The 21,474-nt window shown below is 40.9% G+C and overlaps 1 protein-coding gene across 4 annotated transcripts in view; it reads left to right on the top strand.

Annotated features, from left to right (window-relative positions):
* FRYL (FRY like transcription coactivator) overlaps nucleotides 1–21,474 on the top strand; it is a 142,790-nt gene that overhangs the window by 105,295 nt on the left and 16,021 nt on the right. For 3 of the 4 annotated variants that reach the window (XM_083367890.1, XM_083367889.1, XM_083367888.1), the window contains 12 exons: nucleotides 1,020–1,627; nucleotides 3,112–3,209; nucleotides 5,516–5,686; nucleotides 6,011–6,151; nucleotides 10,019–10,216; nucleotides 11,117–11,278; nucleotides 11,389–11,463; nucleotides 12,127–12,303; nucleotides 14,257–14,460; nucleotides 16,265–16,435; nucleotides 19,442–19,692; nucleotides 20,238–20,442. In XM_083367890.1, the coding sequence (XP_083224016.1) occupies nucleotides 1,020–1,627; nucleotides 3,112–3,209; nucleotides 5,516–5,686; nucleotides 6,011–6,151; nucleotides 10,019–10,216; nucleotides 11,117–11,278; nucleotides 11,389–11,463; nucleotides 12,127–12,303; nucleotides 14,257–14,460; nucleotides 16,265–16,435; nucleotides 19,442–19,692; nucleotides 20,238–20,442 (2,461 nt within the window). Of the gene's footprint in view, nucleotides 1–1,019; nucleotides 1,628–3,111; nucleotides 3,210–5,515; nucleotides 5,687–6,010; nucleotides 6,152–10,018; nucleotides 10,217–11,116; nucleotides 11,279–11,388; nucleotides 11,464–12,126; nucleotides 12,304–14,256; nucleotides 14,461–16,264; nucleotides 16,971–19,441; nucleotides 19,693–20,237; nucleotides 20,443–21,474 lie in introns of those variants that run through there. The other variant, XR_014493084.1, reaches the window with a different exon arrangement.

Here is a 21,474-nt window from a genome sequence, read left to right as displayed (position 1 = left end):
TCTATCCCTGCTCAATCAATGCATTTAACCGCCCTGAGTCCTTCGGAACCGCCCTGAGTCCTTCGGGATAGGGCGGTAAGGTAAAGGTAAAGGTTCCCCCGCACATGTGTGCTAGTCGTTTCCGACTCTAGGGGCCGGTGCTCATCTCCATTTCAAAGCCGAAGAGCCAGCGCTTGTCCGAGGACGTCTCCGTGGTCATGTGGCCGGCATGACTAGACGCCAAAGGCGCATCGAACGCTGTTACCTTCCCACCGGAGTGGTCCCTATTTTTCTACTTGCATTTTTACATGCTTTCGAACTGCTAGGTTGGCAGAAGCTGGGACGAGTAACAGGCGCTCACTCTGTTACACGGCACTCGGGCGGTATATAAATGTAATAAAATGAAATAAAAAAATAAAAATATCCTACATCAGCTCTCCTGTAGTGATACATTTTGAAGGAGCCCCTTTTCCAAGATGAGGAGAAAGCAGGTTTTAAGAAAACCTTGCAGCTCATTTGTACAACAGATAAATCTAGAAATGTGTACTGGTCAGTAAAAGGGATATTTGGAGAAATTGTAGTCCTGTTACATTGTTCAGAATTCTTCATCTAACTTTGCATCTTTTGAACTCCTGTCCTTAAGAGTGGCAGCTGGCTCGTTATGTTTTAACCAGTGCTGCTCTATCAATTTTCTAGTTTTATTTTTTTAAGCAGCCTTAGGTGGTCATAGTTTTAAAATGGAGGATGTAGATATTGAAAATACAGTCTCCTCTGTAAAACACTCCCAGAAGGAGCGTGACGCACGATAATGTTATATAAATACAGTGAGGTCTAAAGAAAAAAAATGAAACACATGAAAAAAAGGTACGTCTTTCTTATTAACGTGTAGCATTCTTGATTAAAAGAAAAGTAAAGTTACTCCTCTGTATTTGAAACTGAGGGACGTTTATCCAAGTAACTTCCTTCTTAATTAATCACCTTAATGGTCTTGGGGTGTGGAATGTAATTTTCATGTGCCGTATTCTCTTTTCGTTTTTTAGCGCTTCCTATTATGACCCGTTACTGGGGAACAAATACGCAGCAAACAGAAAAAGCACCGGTCAGATAAACCTAAGCACAAGTCGTGTTAACAGTGGCAACTTTGTAGGCTGTTACAGCCACGTGAAAAGCAATTCTTTGCGACTGAGTTTGATAGGCGATAGGAAAAGTGACCGACGGAGGAGCAACACGCTGGATATAATGGATGGGAGGATAAATCACTCCAACAGCTTAGCGAGGACTAGAAGCCTGTCCTCCCTGAAAGAGGGAGGAATGCACGACCTGCAGCCCACTACTGATCCTGTCAACCTGATGGCCACCATATTCTGGATTGCAGCCTCCTTGCTGGAATCAGATTACGAATACGAATACCTCTTGGCTCTCAGGCTCCTGAATAAACTTCTTGTTCATTTGCCTCTGGATAAACCTGAAAGCCGGGAGAAGATTGAACAGATGCAGAGTAAATTAAAATGGAATAACTTTCCAGGCCTTCAGCAGTTATTCCTCAAGGGGTTTACCTCCGTGTCGACGCAAGAAATGACCGTCCACTTACTTAGCAAACTCATTACGGTTTCCAAGCATGTGTTGGTGGATCCATCCCAAGTAGCGGGTATTTTTAAAATGTTTTTTTTTTTGTCATTATACTGCCAGAGAACTGAAGAGTTAATGTAAGGGGTTCTTTTACGTGTTTTGCTATTAGATTTCTAGTGAAATAATCTTCTTCTCCAAGGCTGCTTCCAAAATCAGAAATTATAAAGCTTAAAAATGCTACCATTGAAATTAAGATCAAATTTAAATGCATTTTGTTTCCTGGGGGGTGGGGTGGGGGGCTAACAGGAATGTTATTAGATGAGGTTCTGAAAAGGGGGGATCTAAAAATGGCCTCTCCTTCAGATAGCGCCTAAACCATTTAGGGCTTTTAAGGCCAATGTCAGTCAGTATCTTAAACTGTATTTAGCAGTGGCAGGGCAAAACTTTCAGTATAGGCATCCTAGAATTTCACCAGCTTCTGACTTAACAATTTTGCTGCTGCTTTTTGTGCAAGCTGCAATTTCTGGATGCTTTTGGAGCAATCTTGACTAAAGATGCACCAAGCAGTAGTTAAGGAAGGATATGGACGGGCTACCTTGCTAAGACTGTCTAGCTCACGAAGAGTTGCAATTTGCATAATCGTAATTCTGTACGGAGTCTCCTTGCTGTAGCTATTATTTGGAGACCTCGCAATAACGGGGGGGGGGGGGAGGCCAAAAAAGCACTCCCCAGTTGGCATCCTGTTCTTTCTGGGGATAATATGCATCCTTATCCAAAACAGACTTTGCCTCAATCCCTGCTCACAACAATAAAAAGTTAAAAGATATAAATACAAAAATTAAAAGAGGATTAAACAATATAAGAAATAAGAACAATTTAAACCAATAAAAAACCAAATTTAAAAGCCATGATCAGTCCAGGCCCGCTTGTTGGAATAACCAGGTCTTTGCCCCTCTAGGGCGGTTTACAGAGTCAGCATTTTTCCCCCAACAATCTGGGTCCTCATTTTACCGACCTTCGGAAGGATGGAAGGCTGAGTCATCCTTGAGCCGGTGAGATTCGAACTGCCGAACTGCTGGCGGTCTCCAGTCAGTACAATTAGCCTGCAAAACTGCATTCTAAATATCCTAGGTGTCAGAACAGTAGCCCTCCAAATCCATTTCCTGGGTGTTTATCGACAGGAGGGGGCGCCACGGCAAGCTTTTTAAGAGATGATAAACCTTTGGGTATGAGCATCTGTCAGAACAAATCAATTGAAGCAGTTTTGTCTGGATTTGAAAAAGGAGAGAGATTTTGGTAGCGGCACAGAATAAAGATTGTAAATTGTAAAACAGATAGCTTATGACAAAATAGATAATCTGGTGCTACTTAACTGGCCACGTCACTTAGGACTTGTTCAACCGGGGCAAGCCAGATTGCCTACCCTCCGTACGACAGGTGTCTTAGGCATTTTAATTTTTTGCTGATGTTAAACGTATTTGTCGCTAGTACACCTTGGAATAGTTGTCTAGAGAAGATAGGAATTAGTATTCTAAATTCAACTTCCCATCTTTTTCTGTGCAGGATTTCCTCTTAACATATTATGTTTATTGCCTCATTTAATCCAACATTTTGATAGTCCAAGTCAGTTCTGCAAAGAAACAGCTGACAGAATAGCAAAGGTAGGTAATAAGCAGAAATAATTCTTTTTTCTTCTTTTTTTTTTGTTTTCATGGTGAAGGCAATTTGATCAAATGTGTTGTCTGTACATTCACATGCATGGGTTTGAACCTGTATAGACTTTGAAGGAGTTCCGCCACTAATATTTTTCCCAGAGTCCCGTCCCTGAGTGTCTTCCCCTCATTCTTGCTCCCTCAAATCTCTCTTGGCTGCCTGCCTCAGAATCATGGTATCCAGTTTACCTTTGGTATAAGCTTTCCCCACCCCACCTTTTTTTATTCATACTTTCTCCATCTGTCATTCTTCTCCTTTGTTCTAAAGTTCCTCAGTATTTTGTCAACAGAGCCTTTGCTCTCTTAGCTGTTCTTTTGTGGATGTTGTAATTGAGGAAGTCAACTTTCATAAAAATAGTAAAGGTAAAGGTTCCCCCGCACATGCGTGCTAGTCATTTCCAACTCTAGGGGCCAGTGCTCATCTCTGTTTCAAAGCCGAAGAGCCAGCACTTGTCCGAGGACGTCTCCGTGGTCATGTGGCCGGCATGACTAGACGCCAAAGGTGCATGGAACGCTGTTCCCTTCCCACCGCTGTTACCTTCCCACCGGAGTGGTCCCTATTTTTCTACTTGCATTTTTTACGTGCTTTCGAACTGCTAGGTTGGCAGAAGCTGGGACGAGTAACAGGCGCTCACTCTGTTACGCGGCACTCGGGATTCGACCCACCAAACTGCCGACCATCTGATCGACAAGCTCAGCGTCCTAACCCACTGAGCCACCGCGTCCCTTTTCATAAAAATAAAGCAGCTCAAAAAGCTTTTCATAAAAAGGCTCTGAGTTCATAATATCCCCACTATCGTAGCTTACACCATAGACACAGCCAAATGGGTTGTTTCACTTGCGGTGTTCACTTTTAAGTCTATTTTGGTTAGCAGTGAATAGATCAGATCATAAAGAGACTCCTTCAGTCAGTCAGTCAAATAAATCCAGGTTCAGGCTATGGTCCAATCTTGCTCATCTCTGGTTTGTTTTTTTATTTAGGGTCAAAACTATCCATCCCAGCTTAACTGCGGTGCTTCAAACTATGTTGTTGGGAAAATCGGCTCTTACTTATTCAATATATTCAACAGATTACATCTGTCCTAGCAAGCAAGAGCAAGAGGAGATTCAGATTCACGGTGGAAGGATGGCTATGTAGCAGCAAGATGTCTGAACTGACATCTCTGCCAGAAGCCCCTTTTAAAGAAGGGGCACAGCTGTGGTAGAGTGGGAGGGGACTAAGGAAAAAAGAGGGGAAAGAACCCAAAACTTGGAAGTTTTGAAGTTACTGGGAAGATCAGTAGGGACGTGATGTAGAGTGGCAAAGGAAGGTTAGATAGAGCCGTAATAACAGCAGTGGTAAGAATGTAGTAGCTAGAAGAACAAAGGACGGCGATAGCAACAGTTTAAGGTTGGGCAGTGACAATTAGTTGAGGATAATAAGACACCTGCCCAAACCTTTTGGGCACCAGGGACCGGTTCCATGGAGAAAGGTTTGTCCACGGACCGGAGGGTGCCTGGTTTTGTGTGCTCCCTGCATCCCACCGAAGGGGCTTTGCTTGTTGGTGCGGACCGGTTGCTAGCATGCCACGGCCCGGTACTGGTCCACGGAAGCCCGGAATGGTGGCATCCAGAAGGTCTTTACCAAAGCAGAAAGCTGGCTATTTTGTCTTGCGTATAGAAAATCCAGAACAAGGGCATCTAAGTGGGTTTGCATGTATGGTGCTTTGAATAAGCCCAGAGCTCCAGAAGGAGCAATGTGACAACCAGAATGGGCATCTACATTGGCTCTAAGCGACAGCTAAGAAAAACAGTATTTCTAGATTCTTGATGCTTTTATCCAAGACACCAGGCTTTCAGCCCAAATTTCTCAGTCTACAGAGCCACACAAACTGGGCACTCAAGTGAATAGATTTATCTATTTAGAGTAAATGTCACTAGGATTTAAGACAATCTTAACTAACGAAGAACAACTCTATTCAGTCAACCTGCTCTAATCTAAAACTGGAATCAACACATGGTTTGCTAAAGCGTGTTTTGCTTACCCAGTCAATTTACTAACTAATTTAATATTAGCTGGGTTCATGGGTAATCTTAAGGCAGAACGAAACAAAGCACGTTATTCCAAAATGGGATTTTGAACTCAGGCAAAATCTATTAAGTCATACTGGTGGTTACAAGTTGTAATAAAGTCAGCACTCCTTTAAAATCAAAATGTTTAAATAGATATTCCACTAACTTAATATTTTGATTTATTTATTTATTTTTGTTCTCAGGTTTGCGCAGAAGAGAAATCCCCAACTCTTGCTAATTTGGCTCATATGATGTGTTTATACAGCACGCACAGTTACTCCAGAGACTGCTCTAATTGGATTAACGTAGTGTGCAGATATTTGCATGATTCATTCTCAGAAACAACTTTCAGTCTGATAACATACCTTGCAGAGGTAATAATTTTTTGTACATTAGGTATCTTTCTCAGGTGTCGGATACTGTTCTCCATCTGAAGTTGCACATTTGGCTTTCTCATATTGCAGTGTTACCAAATGGATCATCTTCCCAGTTCTAGCTCAACACCTTAAGCCAGTATACTACAGGGGCTTTTAAACTTCCACATATACATGTCTAATGTTTATACATCAAATAAGGCTTAGGTTTATTGCACGTGAGGGCAGGTCCATTAAAGACATAGGCTGTCTAGATAACTTACTACTTTTGCACTCAGTGTCATGGGATATTTTGGATAATCCATTGTACGCATCTGTTTTTAGCTCTTAGAAAAGGGGATCTCCAGCATGCAGCAGTCTTTGCTGCAAATCATTTATAGCCTTTTGAGCCACATTGACCTGTCCAGAGCACCAGCGAAACAATTCAATTTGGAAATCATCAAGGTCATTGGCAAATACGTTCAGGTGAGTAATTTAAAGGGACACGTTTGAAAATGTATCTTTCCATTTAAAGGTAAAGGTAAAGTTTCCCCCGCACATGCGTGCTAGTCGTTTCCGATTCTAGGGGCCAGTGCTCATCTCCGTTTCAAAGCCGAAGAGCCAGCGCGGACGTCTCCGTGGTCATGTGGCCGGCATGACTAGATGCCAAAGGCACACGGAACGCAGTTACCTTCCCACCGTAGTGGTCCCTATTTTTCTACTTGCATTTTTACGTGCTTTCGAACTGCTAGGTTGGCAGAAGCTGGGACGAGTAACAGGCGCTCGCTCTGTTACGCGGCACGGGATTCGACCCGCCAAACTGCCGACCTTCTGGTCGACAAGCTCAGCGTCCTAACCCACTGAGCCACCGCGTCCCTTTCTTTCCGTTTAGAGAAATGGATTTGGTGTTCCTCTGAACCAGGGTGTGCCACTGCCACATTTTGTCTAGCGTGTGGGATTTTTTTTTTAAAAAAAATGTTTTATTCGTTTTTTATTATTACAAAACATAAGTGCTTAGTGCTTGTTGCTCGATATTACATCTTAGTTTCTTCAATACAAGTCTGTTCAATACTACACAACCCAATGTTTTTTCCCCTGATCCTCCTTTTCTCCCGTATTGTTTTTTCCCCAACACTACGCAAATGCAGTTCTTGCTGCTATTAATACATACAAAATTAGATGTACACATCCTCATCATGTTTTTTTCTCGTGTTGCACAAATAATATCAGTTTGTAACCTTTTTTTAAGCAGTCTATATTTCAATTGTATTTGCAATTAAAGTCTCCCTGTTAAATCCGTATCCTGTTTTTCAAGCTCTTATTTAAGTTTGGTTTCCCATCAATATTCAGGATATCACTGTCAGTTATTATTTTCTCAAAATTTGTTACATTTCATTTATACAAGCCATCCTAGTGTTTTCATATTTCCCATATCAAAAAATCCCCGATGCTATTCTAATTATAAATCATATCTTTCTTATTGTCAAAGTCTGTTTATATCTGAGGGCTACCTACTCTTTTAACCGTACTCAAACAGATATTTAATCATATAATGCCCCCTCTGGTTAGATCTTCTTTTCTCTTTTTCTTTTTTTTAAGTCTTAACTCTAGCTTTCTTCCTTTGCCTAATAGCTTTCCCGGCCAAGGCAATTAAATGGCCAAAGAATTTTTCCTCTATTTTTTACGGATGCTGCTTGAAATGGGAGAGAGAATTTAAGTATTTAAATTTAAGAATTTAAGAGAATTTAAGAGCCTTGGTGGAGCAGTGGGCTAATGCCTCCTTAAGTAACACCAGCTGCCTGCAGTTAGTGCAGGTTCGAGTCCCACCAGGCTCAAGGTTGACTCAGCCTTCCATCCTTCCGAGGTAGGTAAAATGAGGACCCAGATTGTTGGGGGCAATTAAGCTGACTTTGTAATAATGCCGCTTGGGGGTGTGTGTGAAAGCCCTAATAAGCAGGCATATACATAGAATGAAGGCTACTGCTAAGCTTGTAAGCCGCCCTGAGTCTTCGGAGAAGGGCGGGATATAAATGGAATTAAAGAAAAAAAAATTAGGGTATTTTTGAGGGTGAATTCTTCCCATTTATATTCCTTAATCAACTCCCACTTTCCTTCTCTCTCAACTTCTCCCTTCATTTTTCTCTGAGGCTTTGGCATTTAGCGGCCAGATGTTTCGTTAGCAGGCGAGGTAATGCCATCAGTGGGACTTCGGTTGAAGCATCTTGTTCTGTTCTTCTTTAGCTTATATACGTCTTGTGTCCCAGTGTGGTCAGTTGGTTGCGTGCTTGGCCGTTCGCTGGCTCAGGAATTCTGGGAGTTGAAGTCCACGAGTCATAAACGAGCCAAGGGTTGCCTAGCCCTGCTTTAGTGCTATCTTTAAATTTAGTGCTATATTTAAATACTTAAATTCTGGGGAGCTGATTGGTTCCGTCGTTGCTTGGTCGTTCAAATGGTCTGGTTTCTAAAGCGTTCACGTGCTGGAATTAAATCAATATGCTTGTTAATTTCTCCTTTCATAGAATACCAGGCTTCAATAAATTCACAGCATACAAACACTTAAGAAAGCAGACTATTTGAAGCTTTTCTATTGGGGATTTTTGCTTCTTAATCATTACTTCAGCTACAGAGTAAGTTCCTGGCAGTCTGCATGATACTAAAATGAAATCCAAATAAGCAGAAATACCAGATGCCATCAGGTTAAACTTAGCGAGAAGGGAAATAAGGACGTCTAAAATGGTATAGGGCAGGGGTGTCAAACTCAATTTCATTGAGGGCCGCATCAGCATTGCGGTTGCCCTGAGGGGGCCGGGTGGGCGTGGCCAGGGTGGGCATGGCCTACTGGGTGGGCGTGGCTAGAGTGTGTATGGCCCACTGGGTGGGCGTGGCCAGCTCTACATCGTTCGCATCAAGGGTGCCTATGGGGGCCTGGGCAGGAGTGGGACAGATCTGAGGGTCTCTGGCAGAAGGAGGGTCTCTGGGCCAGGGCCAAGGCAGTGGGGGCCGTTCCCTCACTTTTTCCAGGATGGCTTCGTGGGCCACATGAAACCACTTCGCGGGCCGCATCCGGCCCCCGGGCCTTGTGTTTGACATGTCTGGTATAGGGTTCCCTGCCTGAGCAGGGGGTTGGACTAGATGACCTGCAAGGTCCCTTCCAACTTTGCTATTATGATTATGATATTTAAAGTATCCACTTCTGGATTTACTTTTAAGAAATAAGCAGAGGATTATAAATTCATTGTTTTTAAGATTTTGACCTTATTGAAAAAAAAATGTAACCATGATTTTCCATTTTGACTAAACCATTTAGAGCCTTCTTGATTGATCAAGGTTCGCCTCAAGGAGCTACTTGTTGGGGAAATGCTCATTATTTAATCTGGATACAGTATTATGATAAGGGCTTATTTTTGTTGTTAGGATAAATCATGTGGTGATAAAAGGGAGCAGTTAAGGATAACTGTTTTTCAAATGTTATCAAGTGGAGCCAATCACCCAGCAACTTAAAAACAACACCTCCTGTGCTGATGCTTTTTTAAAAAAAAAAATCCTTCTCATCCCATTTTCTGACCTTTCATATTGTTTTGAATTTCATCATAAAATAAAGCGAATGCATTTTGCTAACTCTCTTCCTGTGGCGTGGCCCTCTTCCTCTGATTATTAATAGAGAACTTGGAGTCTGACAAACACACACACACACACACACACACACACACACACACCATGTACATATTCTGAATTTAAGCAACTGAAGCAGCCTTTCTACCTAAGATTCACTTACTCCAGTTGTCTGTTGTGAAATTGCTATAAATTTAAACCAAGTGACTGTAAAATAACGACGAGAAGGGCAATTAGGTTCTAAGTACCAGGTACAATGCTAAATACTTTAGCGTGCCTAATTGACATTCTCATACTTGTAAGGAGTAAACTGCAGGCCTGTGGAAATACCTTTGAAAGTCATATTTTGGAATGTGCGGAAGTATATACAAAGCACCTCTTTTAAGAATGGGGCAGTCGTGCATGCACACACATGCAGAAAAACTCAGGAGTATCTTAAGCAACTGTGTGAAGATGAAAAGAGATGCAGTTACATAACAGCAGAAAGAGAAGCTTCGTGCATTTTATATTCTGGGATAAGTTTTTTTTTCTTAATGAAAAGGACCTTGGAGGTCTTCTAGTCCAACCCTCTGCCCATGGCAAATGGACATTTATATATATTAAAAATTCATTTGTTGACTTTCACAGAAATGTAACCGCTTTATATTAATACTTCAAATACTGCCGAGTTTTGTATTTTTAAGTTATTACTGTGATTAATGGGAGTACATGTGTCTCTGTTCCTGTCTTTGTTAATAATAGAGTCCCTACTGGAAGGAAGCACTTAATATTTTGAAACTGGTGGTATCCCGTTCAGCCAGTCTGGTTGTACCAAATGATATCCCCAAATCCTACGGCGGTGACATAAGCTCTCCTGAAATTTCATTTACCAAAATTTTTAACAATGTTTCCAAAGAACTGCCTGGGAAGACCTTAGATTTTCATTTTGACATATCAGAGGTAAGGAGTTTTTAAGTAGGTTTCAGATTTTGCATACTTAATTTTCTTCTAAGTCAGGCATGTCTAACCTGTGGCCCACGGGCTGCATGTGACAGCTAGTAACACAGCCCTACAAGATTGTAAACTTTTAACTTTTATGTAGCCCGGGTTAGCCAAAAGGTCAGACACCCATATTATAGGCTGAAATTAGGAGTGTGCACATATACGGGGGGGAATGGGTTGTTTTGAGCTCCAAAGAAAACATCCTATCGAGAAGACTTTTAAGTTGCCTGGATTTTAATGGAAGAAAATATAACATTTTTTTTTTTAATTTTTAGCTCTAATTTTTAATTTATTTTAATTTTAAGTGGGAACAGTGAAAAAGCTTCTTGTTCCCTTCATTTCATTTCCAAGAACGAAATTAGATATAAAAGTGAGAGAAGAACAAATATTGTTATTGCCTTTGTCAATAAAAGAGAAATTCTAGTATTTCTAGTGTCTGTTTCTAGCCAGCCTTGAAAGGCTGTCGACAGCTGATTTACCTCCCACATCCCTTTATGCAGCTTGCCATTAGTTGGCTGTCAAAAAAGGGGGAAAAAAGGAGCATTTTCTGCCCTGATAAAATGAGAAGATTGGTGAAAGAAATGAAAAGATCATGGCAAGGAGAATGTTCTCACCCTGGAAAGGACCAAAAAAAAAAAGTCTTTCTCCACTACTGCAAACACTTAACACATTAATATGTCACATAAGCCCAGATATGACGATTTATAGATCAGAGTTTGTGACTTTGCATGTTATATGGGCCTTTCCGGTTGTTGCACACTGTACACACAGCACGGTAAGCCAACTCTGTCTTACAGACCTTTGTGGAATTGGGTAAGACGTTGACCTGAAAAATTATTTTCTCTTCCATTTTATTAGACACCAATTATTGGGAACAAATACGGTGATCAGCACAGCGCAACGGGTAGGAACGGCAAAGCAAAAGTCATTGCTGTTACAAGAAGCACGTCTTCCACTTCCTCCGGATCGAATTCTAATGCTTTGGTTCCTGTGAGCTGGAAGAGGCCACAGTTATCTCAGGTGATCTGTTGCTTAAATCTTAGAAATGCCAAAAGCATCTCTTTGTAGCCAAAGAAAACAAAACATCCTGGGCATATTTATTTATAAGTATTTTTTTATTTCTTTTCCAGCGACGGACAAGGGAGAAACTAATGAATGTATTATCTCTTTGTGGTCCAGAGTCAGGAATTCCCAAGAACCCTTCCGTGAGTAATTTTAAATTCCTGAGAGAAGCATGTATCCCATCAGTGAAAAGAAATTTCTGTACTAAAGTTGGTGAATTATTATTCCGCTGTCCTGAGAATTTTATTTATTTATTTTTATTGAATTTGTATACTGCCCTATTCCCGTAGGACTCAGGGTGGTTTACAGGGCAGGTAAAACCATAAAATACAAAAATTAAAATCATTTAAAGCAATTAATTAAATTCAAGCCCCAAAAGTAAATCTAAAACCCAATTAAATTAAAAACCCCACAGTCTGGGCCAAGCAGCTCAAAGAGCCAAGTTTTCAGGTCCTGGCGAAATGAGCGAAGGTCGGGGGCAGTCCTAGATTCTGTGGGTAGTTGGTTCCATAGGGCAGGCGCACCCACAGAGAACGCCCTTCCCCTGGGAATAACCCGCCGGCATTCATTAACCGGCGGTACCCTGAGAAGGCCCTCCCTGTGGGGGCGCACAGGACGATGGGAAGATGATGCCGGCAGCAGGTGTTCCCTTAGAATTTTAAGAACTGGAAAGCTTTTCCATTGGAACAGAAGGTCTTGTTGGTGATTAATGGCATTTAAACACAATTCCGTCAGCTCCTGTAAACATCCATATTGTTACTCTTAATTTTACTTATGCTTTACCTCTCTTACTGATGACTGTGTAGGTTATCTTTTCCTCCAACGAAGACCTGGATGTCGGGGACCAGCAAACGAGTCTTATTTCAGCAACAGAGGAAGTGATTCAAGAAGAAGAAGTGGTCGTAGAAGATAACACAAGTGAACAACAGTTCGGAGTTTTTAAGGATTTTGACTTTTTAGATGTTGAGTTGGAAGATGCAGAGGTAAGGCTGTGTAAGGGTAGCTTCATTCAAGTCTATGCTTCAAGAAAAAGCAGGAACTTTGAGATTCTGTCCTTTTCTTTTGTTGTAAGCTTGTATTGCAATTAATCAAAGCACTAAAAAAAATATATCCAGGCGTGACATCTCTTGCACTTCCTGCCTGGGGAAAAAAAAAAAAGCACTGGATCCATAATTTTATATTGTGCTGCTTTGCATACCATAACCTCTTTCTTTCATGTTCGGGACTCCCTTTTGCTTTTTATTTTGATCTAATCTGATATGTAGAAATATGAACATTATCTGACATTTTGGAAATGCCCCGGTGAATTAAAAGAGGATGTCAATATACGATTGAGAATACATGGGTAGAAAGCCAAATGAAACTGTCCCAAACTTGGAAGTCTAGCATATGGCATCATCAAAGCTCAACTAATACTGCACAATGTATATTGACAGGAGTATGTCGAAATTGATTTGATTTTCAGCCCTTCATATTGTGTCTGGGTTCACGGTGCATTTGTCAAATGTAATTACTTGTCATTTCTAATATACGGTTGCAGTGCATGGAAGTACCCAAGGGTGGATAATTGGGGAAAGCTAGAACAGTCCTCCAAATGACACCATCCCTATGGAGGTGGAAGGGGTATTCACACATTATTTTTTTTAAAAAAAAACCTCTGGAGACAAAACTCTTATAGATGAGGAATTTTAGCAATTCTCCAGTTCCTTTTTCTACCGGGAAATTGTTTTTTTTTCCCTCTCCTATCTCCAGTAATGCAAATGACTTCCAGAACTGTAATCCATTCAACCTCTTGATCTCAGCATTATCAACAACACTTCCAACTGCTTGGCAGGTCTCTGAAGCATTTCCCGTAGGCTTCAGTGGCGCAGAAAAGAGTGGGAGAAATGCAGTGGGGTGGTTTAGGTGTTCTGAAAACGATGAAGCCACCCTCTTCCCCTCCCTAGCCAGTGATCTCCTTCTGGATGACTTTTGAGTTAGTGCTAATTAAGCCGCCCTACCTGCAGGATTTTCTTTTGTGACCATAAAATACCGGTAACGAATCAAGAGTGCATTTAAATTCTTAAGCATCTGGGAAGGCCACCCAGAGAGGAATGAAAACTATTAACAGCTAAACCTGCTTTTCAAGACCGATCAGCTCAAATGTTTCTGCTTTCTTGCACTGAATAAAACTTACAGATCGTGCATTTAATCCCGTTTCGTGTAGATCAAAGTCCGTTTTAAAAATTTTCCCTGCAGTTGCTTCCAAGCCGTTCTCAGAGTTAGTTTCAATGTATGTTTAACACCGAAAAATGTGCCACGGCCATCTGTTTTAAGTGTTTGTCTCATAATGTTTTTTTGCACCAGTTTTTCTAAAGCCGATTAAATAGTAGGGGAGAGGGGGGGGGCCTTGACAAAAAACAACAACAGTTTTTCCAAAGCTTGAATCAAGTCTTCTACTGCCAGCAAGCGTATGCAATATAAAATCGCCTCCATTAAAAAGTATCTGTAAGTGTTTGTCCTCGTTCTAATTATGTGTGTTTTTCTTTTTGCGAACCAGGAGCTGCAGGTAAGTTGCAGCCTGGTGCAGTGGCTTTGTTTCATCTGTTTGTCATCCGTACGTGTCTGTCTGTGCTTGAAAGTCGGAGGATCTTAGTACTGCAAGGGATACGTGGTTGTAGACAAACGTTAAGCCCATTCAGATGAGCCCGTCAAAAGAAAAAAAAAAATACTGCGAAACCGTACGTTGCCATGTGTTTAAACACCTCATCAAGGGGGAACCACGTTGGCAGAATTTAAATGTGCAATTAGCTCGACGGGCTGATTGAGACGCTGCTCTCGGTGAATTCCGTCTTTGTGTGGCTTTTGTTTTTTTTGTTTTTTGTTTTTTTGCTGTGTTCATTTCAGCTCTCAAGAGTAGCTTAAACACTTTGGAATAAACTTCCTTCTCGTTTCAGGGCGAGAGCATGGACAACTTCAACTGGGGAGTCCGTAGGCGTTCCCTGGACAGCATTGAGAAAGGGGACACGCCCTCTCTCCAAGAGTATCCCTACTCAGGTAGCACTCCCAGCTTGAACCTGACCAATCAAGAAGATACTGACGAATCCTCGGAAGAAGAAGGAGGGCTGAGTGCCAGTCAGATACTGTCACACTCCCAAATGGTAAAAGACAGGTTGTTTTTGCGTCAAAATAGCAGCCCTTGGGTTAGACGTTCAAGGCTGCCTCTTGGGTTCTCATGGGGGGTGTATGAAAGCCCTAATAAGCAGGCATATACATAGAATGAAGGCTACTGCTAAGCTTGTAAGCCGCCCTGAGTCTTTGGAGAAGGGCAGGATATAAATTCAATTAAAATAAAATAAATAAATAAATTTGCAGGAAAAGTGGGCATCTTATGCGTTTGGGGCACGATGCTCTGATCCTCCGTTTCTAGATTTGGCATAGGGGTTACCCATGAAATGTTGGCTTAAGCTGTGAATGACACTTGTCTTAAAAGTGCTTGCTTCTAATAAAAGTAAGAGGTAGCAGAATGGGATTTAGAATAGGTTTGTACCAATAGAGTATAAACGAGGAGGTTCTTGAGTATATGTGTCAGTGTAAAGCTAATGGGCCAATATGTCTGGGAAAGATTCTGTCATTTCAAAGTAAACGTCTTGTCGTTTTTATAACACGACGACCATACTGACCGTAGAAAATTTACATTGACCCAAACTCTTTAAGAAATAGAACTTAAAGGTTTAAGTGGAATGCAATAACATTTCTTTTGATTGGTAATTAAATGTCTGATTTATTTGAAATCACTTTTGATTAGGGTTAGGAGTAGCTAAACTAAATTAAAAAGAAGAGAATTATTTGGCTGTTTCCGATGGGCAATTTGATTAACAAACACCTTTAAAGTATTTAGAAATTATTCTGGGTTTAAATAATATACTGATGATACAAATTTTTTTTTGCATTTTTGGAATCTCAGATTCTGCAGTGAAGGAAGAATGGTGACATATTCAGTCTTTGGGGCAGCCAAGGCATCTGTTCGTATAGGTCAGGGGTCTTCAAACTTGGCTCTTTTATGACTTGTGGACTTCAACTCCCAGAATTCCTCAGCCAGGTGCCTGGCTGAGGAATTCTGGGAGTTGAAGTCCACAAGTCATAAAAGGGCCAAGTTTGAAGACCCCTGGTATAGGTTGAGTAAAAGTAGTTGTGCCAAAACAGTACTTCTGATGAGTTAGCTAAGGGACGTTCTTCATTAGTGTTATATTATCTTTGCCCTCATGAGAATTCCAGTTATTAATGTTATTTTTAAGCATAGCAGATAGACTCAAGGTACAGTCTAATTCAGAGGCCCCCAACCTTTTGGGCACCAGGGACCGGTTCCGTGGGGAAAGGATTTTTCTGTGGACCAGAGGGGCCGTGGTTTTGCATGCTATTTGCATCCCACGGATAGGGCTTCACTTTGTTTGCATGGCCCAGTTTCTGGCAGGTCGTGGCCCATTGTCAGTCCACGGACCGGGGTTTGGGGACCCCTGATCTAGTTAATAGAAAGGGTAGCCTCATGTCTGCATTTGGTGGAGCAGTGGGCTAATGCCTCCTTCAGTAACACCAGCTGCCTGCAATTAGTGCAGGTTCGCATCCCACCAGGCTCAAGGTTGACTCAGACTTCCATCCTTCCGAGGTAAGTAAAATGAGGACCCAGATTGTTGGGGGCAATTAAGCTGACTTTGTAATAATGCCGCTTGGGTGTGTGTGTGTGTGTGTGAAAGCCCTAATAAGCAGGCATATACATAGAATGAAGGCTACTGCTAAGCTTGTCAGCCGCCCTGAGTCTTCGGAGAAGGGCGGGATATAAATGTACCGGTAATAAAAATAAAAATAAAATAAAAAAAAATTTTTTTGCTTTACATTTGTGTGTGAACCTACATTGACTTGTATTTCGTGAAACATGAATGGATGCTTTTTTTTTTTTGTCTCAAGCTAAACAGTGATTCGGCTGCCGATGATGCCATACCAGATCACATCAACCTGTTGCTGCAATCTCAAGATTCCACTAGCAGTGTTGGAATGGAAGAGGTGCTTCAAATCAGAGCTGAGACTCCATGTTTGGAGGCTGCCTCTCTAGATAATGCTAACAACACGCTGCCTGAGGTGGGGAGAAATGCGGGCTCCAGCATGGCTGATCTGTCCTCTTTCTAGCACTGTATGAAAGCTTTGCATTCTGTCTATAAGAATTTTTTTATCGTGCTGATTACGTAATTTAACTTCGGTATTTCTAACCTGCTGTGGTGGCTGAAAAATTGTTTACTGGAAATGATTTTTTTTTGGTTGGTTGGTTGGTTGATTGGTAGACTAAAGATATTCACATCACAGGTTAAGAAAGTTTTGAAGTTCTTTTAATGAATTGGGGGTGCCGGAGAACGATTTGATGAGCAGGATGGTTCTGGGTTCATTTTCTTCCTGTGACACGCTCTCTTTTCCTGTGATCCTCCCTCTGCCTCTAATGCTCGCTTTGCCACTTTGTGATTGGTGCTTTGATTGGGATTTGAACCTCAGGCCAGCTTTGTTAGCAGCTGGTCAATGGAGTGGTCTTGACCAAGCCCTCCGTGTGCTAGTGGCATGATTTAAAAAATGGAAATACGTACATGGAATGAGCAAGATTCCCAGCTGATTAAAAAAAATATCAGTGAGTATGTTAAGTATGTATTTGCCATTTCCAGCAGAAACTCAGAGCAGTGATCCTCATTTTACATTTTTTAAGTGTCTCTGTGTGCGTGTGTTTGTAATTAAGTCTTTCAGATCTTAACCATTCATAGCCCTTTTCTCTAAAGTCTAAAATAAGTACCATGGGTTTACAATTGTCTTAAGGTGGATTCTTGCTTTGAGCTATAATGGGACTGAAGGCTGAATCCCTAGTCAAGAGAACTCTCGTCCTGTTAAGTTTTAGGATAGAATTTTGCACAGTTTAAGAACGGGAATTTTGAAAATTTCCAAAACAATATGTGAGCCCTTCCTGACTTATGTCTGCTACAACATGTGATATATAAATCATTCTAAATGCATTCTAAATGTATGTAAATGCATTATATATCATTTGGCCTGCATTTGTTACGTTTCACGTACGTGCGTTAAGGCACGTAACTCAGATTGTCATTTTTGTGATCTTTATGTAATTGCTAAACATCTTTCATTGTACCAAAGAGAAGGCTTTGCAGGCCTCCACATACTGGACTTCAATTGCTATCATCCCTTACTATTACCTATGGCAGGGGTAGGCAACCTTGGCTCTTTTATGACTCGTGGACTTCAACTCCCAGAATTCCTGAGCCAGCATGGCTCAGCTTGGAAACCTCTCTCTTTCCCCTCAGCATGGCTGGCTCGGGAATTCTGGGAGTTGAAGTCCACGAGTCATAAAAGAGCCAAGGTTGCCTACCCCTGGCCTATGGTGACTAGAGCTGGCAGGGAAAGGTAAACCTGTATGGTGCCAAAAGATGCAAAATCCTTTAGGATTATTATGTTGCCTTTGCATTCAACCAATTAACTATTCATAAACCATTTAAAGAAACAACATTAAACATCAGACAGTTTTCAACACAAAAGCTTCAGACAGTTCATTTTCCTCCATTTACTGAATAACAGTGAGATGATGATGATGAGTGCATGTATGTGTGCATAGAGATATGAGAGAGAGACAGACAGACAGACAGCAATCTTTAATTTCCTGGTGTATGCCACTGGCTCTGTTTTGGCAGGAGAAATCAAATATTGGATTTTCTCCTTGGGTCTCTACAGCCCTTTGCAGGTACTTGTGCAAGATTGTGACATGCAATCTCTTTGGAAACCTGCAGAAGATTTTATTAAAGGGAAATGTGTACCTTCAGTATCTACTATAAATAAATTCACTTCCGCTGACTGCAATAGGAGGATTAATTTTATTTTATTTATGTGGCCTCTCCCCAGTCTCCAAAGCACACAGAATTTAAAATTAAAGTAATATAAATACAGTAACTTTAAAAAAAAAGATAAAAGCAAAGAAAAAGAAATGATAGCCTAAAGTTGGGGGGGGGGGAACCCACCTTAAAATAACAATACATCACCTGGATCTTACTAATTTCTGACTCCAGTGTCTGGTCAAACGGGATCTTCATCATTTTCCAGAAGGCTAGTAAGGAGAGGAGACATATTTCAATGTTCCTTCTCACCCCTAACACTCATCTCAAAATCAAAAATGAGCAAGTGCTGCTCGTACCGTCTTCGATCCCATTGTTGAATCACTGGCAAACTGTGTTCTGTTTTGTTTTAGAGTTGTTAGCATTTCTACCCCACAGCACTCCAATTTCATTAGGTAGTAATTATACATACAGTAAGTCATCTTAAGCTCTAGCTGTTTTCTTTCATTCTTTCATCAAAAATTCATCTCACTGAATTCAATTGAGCTTAATTCCGAATAGATGTATAAGAATTCAGTGTTAGAATTGAATACTTTTGACAAAGGAAATAATATTTTTTTTTCAAAACTAAAACTTTGAAAAGTAGATTTTAAAACGGCAGGCTACTAGAGTAATATGGAAAAAATGCTATACTGCATATACAAATGAAACCAGCTCGTGTTTTAATTAAAAGAGATAGTCAAATACCAAAAGAGTAGCCTGGATAATTTTCCTATACTGGAGAAGAAAAAAGACTTCAAAAGTTTTGAAGAACTTTGTGAGAAGGAACAACAACAACAAAGAAAAACAATGAAAAAAAATCAAGTTCTAGGACATGACAGAATTAAACATCAAGATTGTTAAAAGTTAAAAGGAATATAATGTTGGTTTATTTGATCAAAATTAAAACAGATAAATTATCTCTGGTAATCATTTCTAAATTTGATACATAAATTTGGTTTCTAAAATTTTATTCTTTTATTTTTAATATGTATTAGTTTTAACTCTGTAATTGTAATGTTTAATAACATTAATATTAAAAAAATTAAAATATTGAACAAAGAAGGACATTTTAACCCAAAACTTAAACATTAAGTGGCATTGTTTTCAAAGCAAAATAACATTGTTTATACTCTTTTGAATTTGTTAATTTAGAATAACTGATGCACAATTCTTTTCAAATACATATATATATATATATATATTAAAATTATTTCTTCTTCTCCAGGATGGCAGTTCATCAGTGAAAGATGAACAAAGTACAGCTAGTGAGGATACTGGATCAGTTGCTTTGCAAGAACAGTTTGAGTCCTTAGTCTGCCAAGAACCCTTAGAACTGGAAGAAGCTCCTGAAATTCAAGAGCATCCGACTACTGAGAGTTACAGTGAATCCATTTTTGAAGAGGATGTAACTCTTGCATTGAAAGAGCTGGATGAAAGGTGTGAAGAGGAAGAAGCTGACTTCTCTGGCTTATCCAGGTGAAATGTTTTATCCAGCATTTGATTTGAAGCCACCAACATGCTTAGCGCAGCCATAATGGAATTGTCTGACAGAGTTGTCCTTTTCCCAGTTATGAATACTGTCAGTGCCCGCCCGCCTCCAAAGAACCAGGCATGTTTTTCAGCAGTTGCAGTCCCAAAACCAGATCCTCGACCCGTAGGCGAGCTATCCCAAATTGTTCCATTACTCTCAGGATGCGCCCAAATTACCCCTTGGAGGTAAATGACCTCCAGTTTGCAAACCATTACACTAGAGAGAGTTCACATATTAAACTAATCTCAAAAGTTTTAGTCCTGGCTTGTTGAATAAGTCATAAAGGATGCATCCACCTACCTCAGCAATCCGCAAACAAGCCACATCGTGCTGAAAATGTGGTGTGTTAATACAGTCGTATTCTCTCTCAGTGTATTCTTATTACTACTGACTTAGAGAGTAATATCTTTCTAAGGTGAGGAGAGAAGTAATCGGACCAAAGTTCTGAAATAACATTTATTTGCCATGATCATATTTGTTTTACTTGCAGCCAAGATGAAGAACAAGATGGTTTTCCAGAAGTACAGACCTCTCCGCCACCATCGCCTTTTCTTTCTGCCATATTGGCAGCTTTTCAACCACAGGCATACGATGATGAAGAGGAGGCTTGGCGCTGCCATGTTAATCAGCTGCTGACCGACACAGATGGATCTTCTGCTGTCTATACATTTCATGTCTTCTCTAGGTTGTTTCAGGTATGTTTTTTCATTCACATTTTTAGTTCTTAACTATCTAACCTGGTCCAACAACAACCTAAGATATGCAGATGATACCACTCTAATGGCAGAAAGTGAAGAAGAACTAAAGAGCCTCTTGTTGCGAGTGAAGAAGGAGAGTGCAAAACGTTGGGTTGAAACTTAACATTAAGAAAACCAAGATCATGGCATCCGGCCCTCTCAATTCCTGGCAAATAGATGGGGAAAGAAATGGAGGTAGTGACAGATTTTATTTTCCTGGGCTCCAAGATCACCGCAGACGGGGACTGCAGCCAAGAAATTAAAAGACGCTTGCTCCTGGGGTGGAAAGCCATGGCAAATCTAGACAGCACACTAAAAAGCAGAGACATCACCCTGTCAACAAAAGTGCGTATAGTCAAGGCCATGGTCTTCCCAGTTGCAATGTATGGCAGTGAAAGTTGGACCATAAGAAAGCCTGAGCGCCAAAAAATTGAGGCCTTTTGAACTATGGTGCTGGAGAAGACTCCTGCGAGTCCCTCAGACTGCAAGGCAATCAAACCGGTCAATCCTAGAGGAGATCAACCCTGACTGCTCTTTAGAAGGCCAGATCCTGAAGTTGAAACTCAAATACTTTGGCCACCTAATGAGAAGGAAGAACTCGCTGGAGAAGAGCCTCAGGCTGGGAAAGGTTGAGGGCAAGAGAAGAAGGGGACGACAGAGAATGAGGTGGCTGGATGGAGTCACTGAAGCAGTAGGCGTGAGCTTAAAGGGACTCCAGAAGATGGTAGAGGACAGGAAGGGCTGGAGGAACGTTGTCCATGGGGTCGCGATGGGTCGGACACGACTTCGCAACTAACAACAAGAACAACCAAGACCTTCATTCTTCTCTTTATTAGGACAGTATCCATTTCTAAACTCACAGTCTAGAATGACGCTCATATTGACCTGTTGACTTCTTTTACTGCCAGATTTTGCAGATGATTTTTTTTAAAGGGTCTCGATGTCATTTGGCATCCGTTCGTTCACCCAACCCTTCCCTTCTTCCTTTCA

Source organism: Vipera ursinii, assembly GCF_947247035.1.
Source record: "Vipera ursinii genome assembly, chromosome: 7".
In the NCBI taxonomy this organism is placed as follows: Eukaryota; Metazoa; Chordata; class Lepidosauria; order Squamata; family Viperidae; genus Vipera; species Vipera ursinii.
Note: the sequence above shows the minus strand (reverse complement) of the source record. Positions and strands in the feature narration are given on the sequence as shown.